This window comes from Chenopodium quinoa, unplaced genomic scaffold (genome assembly GCF_001683475.1).
Source record: "Chenopodium quinoa cultivar QQ74 unplaced genomic scaffold, ASM168347v1, whole genome shotgun sequence".
In the NCBI taxonomy this organism is placed as follows: Eukaryota; Viridiplantae; Streptophyta; class Magnoliopsida; order Caryophyllales; family Amaranthaceae; genus Chenopodium; species Chenopodium quinoa.
The window spans coordinates 3394859-3403369 of NW_018744093.1; the positions used below are offsets into that span (position 1 = coordinate 3394859).

Genomic DNA, 8511 nt, shown 5'->3' on the forward strand with positions numbered 1-8511 from the left:
GAAATAGCAAGGATGCGCATAACCTGACACATGGGGGCTCTAATATCCACAATAAATAAAATAAGATATTCATGCCATTCGAGCTCTTTCGAGAATCACCTAAACTGTAAATAGTTTACATAGATCTCGATCCTTACAATTTTCAAATGCATCGCTGTAGACACCTAAAATGTCTCCCCAAAACTAAACCCGATGATGAACAACCTTTCACCGCCAATATTGATCGGGTTGCGTATTGAATTTGTAGAGTGCTTAAAATTCTTTTTCAATCAAACACAGTTTACAAATCAGTCCACATTTTAAGTCCAAGTATTTAGTTAAGCATTATTTAATCCCTCATTTCAGCCTAATCCATATTAATCCATTTCAATTATTTAGCCCAATATAAAACCCTAAACCTCAAATGAGTCTGGAATAGCTGAAACAGCGCCCAATGGTCATGTGCTTTTAAAGAAAATAAGATAAAAATGAATTTAAAAGAATTTTCCAGAAACACAATTGCCGCCCCATGGCAGTTTCTACTGTGCCACGGTAGTTTATACCGTGCGACAACAATTCTCTTTTCCCAATTTTATCTTTTTACGCGCTTTTAACTTTTAAAATGATATAATTTACTACCTCACTATGATACAACTACTGTGCCATGGAAGAAATGTCGTACCACGGCACACTATACCGTGCAACGGCTAATATGTCGTACCACGACGCATTATTCTGCTACGGCGCCTCATTTCTAGGGTTCTGGCGCACTTCGAATGACGCCTACAATTTGCGACTCCACTGGGGAGGATTCTTGGTTACTTATCGATTTGAGTGATCGGTATTTAATTAAGATGAGTATGAGACTTGAAAGATTCTTGAATCGTATTCCTGTGATTAAATTGGCATTTTCGCATATGCATTGACGTTTTAACGTCATATTTAGGTTCGCCTCATAGGAAAAATCGAATAACTTGATAGCAATCGAAAAAACAAAGCACCTTCATAAATTTTTGAGCTCGGCGCAACGACACAACTACCGTGGCACGGCACAGATTACCGTGGCGCAATATTCTTTACCGTGGCATGGTGGCCAGTATCGTGGCACAGTAATTCTGAAATTATTTTAGTGGTTCTGCTTTTTTTCTCGTTATTAGCTTCCTTCATTTTTTCTGAAAACCGTATATGTTCTACATACGTTTTAGCCCCAGGGGGGTTTAAACTCTATTAACCCGAAAATGCTCCAAGAAATAAGGGTTCATCCGAGTTTTCAAATCCACCCAAACCGTAGAGCCGATTCGATTTCATAACGAACTCGCGGAGCCGCCCTTTGGCATACACCCTCAAGGGAGACTGTCTTGCTAACGCGTCCAAACTCTTAACCGTGGTACCTTTTTGACACCCAAATAACCTTGAGCATAGTGGAACATAGAACTTGACTTTAGGTTGCGAACTTCATTGCATCATCGTGACTATATGTTACTTGGCATCATTGACGTGTTTTCTAACCTCATGTATGTTTGTTCCTCTTGTTAATTTGACTAACGTAAGACCAAGGGATTTTATTCCACATAGTAATTAGTACAGACCTTAAAATAGAATAAAAAAACTAGAAAAAAACATAAAATTGACCCTGGAACTGAGTACCGCGCCACGACAAAAATTTTGTGCCATGGCAGTTGGTACCGTACCACGGTACTGATTGCCGTGTGACAACAGTTGTGCCATGGCGCGGAACCTAGGGGAGGTTTCAGTCAATTAGTTTTGGTCTTCCGTGCTTGTTTTTGTGGTTTGTGTACGTCATCCAGTGTTGCGTCTAGTTGTACGGTCATAACACGCGTCTCATAACCTCACTTAATCACTCACAAGTCAAGTATAGTCCACACACTTTATTTTTACTGAATTTGTATAATACATCAGGGTGCACCATGCTCATGGTGCACCTGGTGATGTGGCATAATTAATTGAAATCAAATTATTGGAAAATAAAAAATAAAATAAAATTTCTGGGCGAAATTAGAGGGAATTATTCCGTTTAAACTGCTTTCAGTTTTTAATTATTATCCTTAATTGACATTTTCCATTTTTAAAACACTTTAGAGAGAGAAAATTACAGAGAGCAATAGATTTAATTTCAATCTTCAATTGGTTTCCAATAATTTGATTCCACTATAATAATGTTTATGAATCCGAAAAATACGGAGAGAAATTTATCGACCGATCAATAGAATTCTTTGTAGAAGAGGTTAATAATGGTTTTTCGATCCGAATTTCGCCATTATTCTAATGCTAGATTTGTTGGTGATGATGATGATGATATCAACAATGAAGGTGAATTCGAGATTATCGTAAACGAAAATGAAGGTAAATTGTTTAATCAATGATCTTTTCATTTGTTAATTCTTATTTTTTATTGTTAAATTTAGGTATTATTGATAATTTAATTTATTATCGATTTATAAATATATATTTATTTTTACAGCAATATGTTTAAGGTTGAAGATGAAGTTATTTTATTATTTAGCTATGTTCTTTTATTTAACTTATCATATCTATTAGTGTTGAAATCAATGTTGATATTATATGAAAAACCCATGTACATTTGCTAAATATATATGTACTTTGTTTTACTTTTTATGTACTTTTGCTGAAATCAATGTTGATATTACGCATATACATTTGCTAAATATATATTTACTTTGTTGCACTCTTTATATAATTTGCTAAAATCAATGTGCTGAAATCAATGTGTATATATTAAAAAATATTAGTGACATATCCAAGAACGTTATTTATATATTAAAGAACATTATTGATATATTAAAGAACATACTTTTGTAAAATAAATAATAATAAAAAAATTAAAAAAAAAACATATTTTGATATTAACAAATACATATATTGATCTAGTATTTTAGTTTTTACCGAGGCAAGTGAATCAGAATTGTTTGACAGAAAAGTTAAGTCTAATGAAGAGGCTTATGAGCTGTATAATAGTTATGCATTTAAACACAGTTTTGGTATACGTAAGGGTAAGTTGAATCGTAGAGAAGACAAAGTTACAATACGACAACGCTTTTTGTATGTTCTTTTGCTGGCTTTAAATAAGAGAAGAAACCTGGCGAAGAACCAAAAGTTTACCAAAAGAGGAATTTTCGCACAGGTTGCAAGGCACATATTCAATTTGATGTTGATAAGAATTCTGGTTTGTTTATCGTGGTCAATCACATTATGGATCATAATCACAGTAGGGTTCCTATTTCAAAGAGACATTTGATTAGGTCTCATAGGAAGGTAAAGGAACATTCTATTTTTGATCTTTTTCAATGCTAATAACGTAATAAGTTCTTTGCTATTAACATTATGTTCTCTTTTGTAAGTAATATGTTCTTTTTGATACAGGTCAGTGAGGAACAAATTGCCATGCTTAGCAGTTTGACTGAGAGTAGTATACCTATTGCTGATGCAGTGCGCGTTTTAAAACATCAAGCTGGTGGTGAGGCAAATCTTAGTTTTCTTTGTAGGGATGCATATGGTGCGTTATCTGCCCATAAGAAAATGAAGTTTGATGGATGTGATGCAATGCAACTTCTTAGCTACTTTAAGGGTAGTAAATGCAATGAATATGACTTCTATTATGATTTTGATGTCGATGAGAAAGGTCATTTGGAGTCTTTCTTCTTTCGTGATAATAGAATGAAGGTAGATTATGATGCCTTTGGAGACTTGTTGGTTCACGATACGACATATCGTTCAAACAAATATGGTATGATATGTGGTTCTTTCGTTGGCATGAACCATCAAATAATGTTATGTTTGGGATTGGCTTTTTTATCAATGAAAAATGGGAGTCATTTGTGTGGTTGTTTACCACTTGTCTGAAATCTATGGGGGGGGAGGGCAAACAACCAGTGACAATAATGACTGACCAAGCTGAAGCAATGGCCAAAGCAATAAGCATTGTTTTTCCAAATTTCCGACATCGTTTATGTACTTGGCATATTCGGGAGAATTCAAAAAAATATCAAAGGACTAAAGGCCAAGGAAGGTTTTAACGATTTATTTGATATTTTTTTGAAATACACAGATACTATTCAGGAATTTGAGCATTATTGGTCAAGGTAATATTATGTGTTTTTTTATATTTAACTGTGTTCTTTTTTTTATACGTCAACATGTTCCTTTTTATAACAACAATATTCTTTTTTATAAAACAATAAAGTTCTTTGTGTTATTTTAATATAACATTATTTGGCATGACAAGAAACTTTAACATGTTCTTTTTTATAACAACAATGATCTTTTTTTAGATAATACATGATGTTCTTAATACGTTATACTTATAATTTGCTATTGTCATCAATTTATTTATATATGTTCTTTTATTTAACAATAATGTTCTTTATGTAGTCTTTAATGTTCTTTTGAAGCATGCTGAATAAGTACAAATGCACAGATAACAAATGGCTTCAAAATCTGTATAATATCAGAGAGATGTTGTGTCCTGCATATTCCAAAGATTATTTCAGTGGTGGTGTTATATCATCTCAGAGAAGTGAAACCACAAACAAGTCAGTTTCTCGTAGACTTCATGCTACTCATGGTCTTTGTGATTTCTACACTTCTTTTATTGAGGTTGTTGATGAGTGGAGGAGCAAAGAAGGTAGTAATGATTATGATAGTTTAACTGGTAATCGACATCTAGTATGGGCATATATTGGGATTTTGGAGCATACAAGGAGGATTTCTACAATCCAAATTTATATACATTTTGAAGATAATTTTGTGAGTGGTGTTCCTTGCACAGCTAAGGTCATAGGAATGCAACCTCCTCTTTATGAATATCACATGGGGCATCCCAAAAAAGATCTGCTTATGCATACAGTTGCGTTTGACGAATCAACTGTCACAGTTGATTGTACTTGTAAGTATTTTGGTGAGGTTGGTCTACTATGTAAGCACTTACTTCGTGTCCTACACTTGAACAATGTTACTTATATACCTAAGAGGTACATTTGTAAGAGATGGACAAAAAGTGCTATGTGCACATGGGTTGATGATAATGTGGTTGTTGTAAAGGGTGTCACACCTTCTAGTGTATGGACATTGCATTTTATTCGAACTTTTATTGGACTTGTTGATTGGGCGCAAAATGACTTAGGTGCTCGAACAGTCATTGAGGAAGCAATAGATGAGTGTTCTAATAGGATCAATCTTTTACTGATAAAAGATAAAGATGAACCTCAAGAATCCTTGATAACTGATCAACATGATGCTGCTCCAGATAAAGGTGAAGGCAACCTTTTAGAACCACAAAATTTTGAAGAAGAAGTTCTTGAAAAAGAGGATGTTGTGGAAGAAAAACCTACAGTTGATATTGAAGTAAAAATCCTATCTAAAAGAGGAAAAGGGGGCAAAAAAAAACAGCAGATTGAAGAGCACCCAAGAAAAGATTTGCAACAAGCTCATGGGTCAAAAGATTAAGTCATGGAAAAAGAAAAGTACGAAAGGGGTTTCAAAAATAAGACAAAAGGCTCAAACTACGATTAAGGTAATTTATGCCTTATGTTCTTTATAATATTTGATTTTTTTTTTGTTGAGGTTAAATGTTCTTTTTGTTAAGTTACATTGTTCTTTTTACTAATACAATGCTTTTTCTTTTTTGCAAGGATTTTTTGGCTGTCCTTGAAGGAAATATTCTAGCACATTTAACAGAGTTTGGAAGTTCTTTGGAGGTTTTTGAGTCTAACGAGTATTTTGGAGTGAATGTTATACGCTCATCAAATTAAGAATTCATTGATATTTGTTTACTGCTCAAGATTTGTATGTTTATGCTACACATTTTTTTTAAAGAACATTCTATTTCAGTTGAATCTTTGTTGCAAGACATATTGTTTAGAAATTATTATAATAGATTTCTTTTGAATTTCTTTGTATGAAATTTTAATTCAAGCTATAATAATTCAAACTTACTACTAGTTTTGATAGAATTTCTATTGTATAATAAATTAACTAGTGCTATTATTTACATTTTAATTACTAAATAAGCTAAAATAACATGACATATTTAACGGAACATTTACATAAATAAATAAAAAGAACGTTTAACTTAACCAAAAGAACATTTGCATAAATAAAAAATAACATTGCATATATTTAAAAGAACGTTTAACTTATTTTAGAGATGATAGTTAAATTTACAAAGCATCATTTCTTCAAATTCAAAATGCAATTTAAGATTAATTTTTGCAATAACCCAATTTCAAGTACAAAAATTGTTAGAATTGACCCCCAAAAAAACCACTTTCACTTGTTCAGATGTAAGCAACACAATATTCACTAATTTTTGCTTATTGCATTGTAATATTTTCTAGCCTTTACGCCAACATCTGCCTTATTTTTGTTGAGATTGTCAACAATAACCTCATACGTGTACCGCATCCTAAGACTCTTCAATAATATTATTAGTGAATGTAATTAGAATAAAATTGCATGATACATTAATATACATCTTACATTATCAACTCTAAGGCCACAATTCCATCTTCGCTTTCCAAAGTACGTCTTCATGTGGCGCATTGTGTATATGCTGCAATCAACATTGTTGTTTAAAGTTCTCCATGGCATTTCAACCAATTTGACAATATATGTTGGCATTTTCTCCCCTATCTTGATTTCATACTTGTTCAAGTACATTGCAAAGGCATCCCTCTATTATTAACAATTAAAGAACACAACAGCTATTTAAAAGAACAATACATAAAATAATAAAGAACGTAAAGTTTATATTATAATAATAAAAAATTAAAAAAAAAATTAAAAAATAAACTAACTATTTTCTCTGGATAGTGATGATATTTTTCCTCAAACGGAACACCCTCTACAAGCGATCTGTTATTCAGAATTTCAACACACTTTGACTTTGTGTTTATAACCATGACATAAAAGTGGTCATGTGCATACACAGGGAAAAAGAACTGTAACAATTCAAAAAGAAAAAACAATATTTAATTAACATTAAATAACATTTTATATTAGAAAGAACATGTTGTATGAAAATAAAGATCATTGTGCAACTTATATATATATATATATATATATATATATACACACACATTATGTATGAAAAAAAGGATCATTTTTAATAATTATACGACTTACCAATTGATATCCTTGAACAGATTCTATTTTGCTATATATCAATTAATCAAATTTCGGTACTTTCAGTGAATTTATTGAGCCTAATACCAGCTAGAGGTACTTGACTATCATCAACGTATGATTCATTCAAGCATAACAAGTTCTATCATACAAAAATAAAAAATAAAAAATAAAAAAATCAAAATCAAATTAATAATATGTTCAAAGACATAATGCCACAACAGGAGGTCATTATAAAATGAACTACACTTACAAAGGCTTCGTTCGAGAAGAACACCCTCTTTTTATCATCAATTGCATTCCTTGCATTGAGGACGAGACTCCAAGCATCAATTATGTCGTTGTAGATGTAGACATTGTCACCAAGTGTTTTGACCAATTTTCTTGTCAAAAATGAATGTACATCATCATATAAAAGCTCACTACATAAAAAGAAACAAAATAAAGAAATCATAAAAGTATAAACATTAGAACATATAATCTAACATATTCACTTGAATAAACAAAAAAAAATATGAAAAAAAAAGCATTAATTATCATACTCTTTATCAAGTTCACTTGAATAAACATATTCTAGTAACGCATTTTTAAACTCTTCTGTTCCATCTATCAAATGAGAGTACTTAACCAAGAAAGGAGACTTGAAAACCTGTCCCACCTTCCTAATTCTCTTTGTAGTCTTAGGGAGAAACTCTGTAAAATTAATTTAAAAATATTATATATATAACTTTAATAATAAAAACATACATGCTATATAAAAGAACATATAGCTAATTATAAAAGAACATACAGTTTAATTAAAGAAAATTTACCTCTTTTCCTCCATTTTTTCCTTTCTTTTTTGTCCTTTTTTCCCAACAGCCTCTTCCACATTTGCAATTCTGTAATAACACACATATATAATTAAACAAATACATAGTATAGTAATATAAAGAACCTTGTTAATACATCAAAATGTAGTAGAAAAAATATAAAAAAAAAAATATGACCATACCCTTCACTTTTTTTACTTTCTTACTCTTCTTCCCCCACATCTTCTTTTTCCAAAACATCCTCATCTTCTTCCATATTAGGTTCGTTGACTTTAGTTGTAGATGGATTGTCTTGAATACTAACCATCATCACATTCTTCACAACATCGTCAATCATGTTTCCAAACCAATCTGATGCAAAGAAGTCAGTGTCTTGACTAAGAATTGATGCTCCCTCGCCATATTGACTTTGTGTGTGTTGTTGTATTACATTCGGAAAATTGACTCTGGCACACTTGGGACCACATGGTTGTAAGATTGTACATAGTGGTCTCTTCAGCCAACGGGGTTGTATAGAACCTCTCACCTAATTTCAAGATATTAGATAGGCTAACAAAAT

At 31.8% G+C, this 8511-nt stretch overlaps 1 protein-coding gene across 1 annotated transcript; it reads left to right on the plus strand.

Annotated features, from left to right (window-relative positions):
- Positions 1 to 2231: 2231 nt before the first annotated feature.
- LOC110692093 (protein FAR1-RELATED SEQUENCE 5-like) lies at positions 2232 to 5463 on the plus strand. Its single transcript, XM_021869076.1, has 6 exons — positions 2232 to 2343; positions 2898 to 3011; positions 3089 to 3273; positions 3382 to 3745; positions 4067 to 4100; positions 4410 to 5463. The coding sequence occupies exons 1-6, from the start codon at positions 2232 to 2234 to the stop codon at positions 5461 to 5463; spliced, it is 1863 nt and encodes a 620-aa protein (XP_021724768.1).
- The last annotated feature ends 3048 nt before the right edge of the window (positions 5464 to 8511 follow it).

Coding starts and splice junctions, on each gene's coding strand:
- LOC110692093 (XM_021869076.1), top strand. CDS start 2,232: ATGGTTTTTCGATCCGAATTTCGCCATTATTCTAATGCTAGATTTGTT. Junction 3,012..3,088: donor CAGTTTTGGTATACGTAAGG/GTAAGTTGAATC, acceptor GCTTTAAATAAG/AGAAGAAACCTGGCGAAGAA. Junction 3,746..4,066: donor ATATCGTTCAAACAAATATG/GTATGATATGTG, acceptor TGAAATACACAG/ATACTATTCAGGAATTTGAG.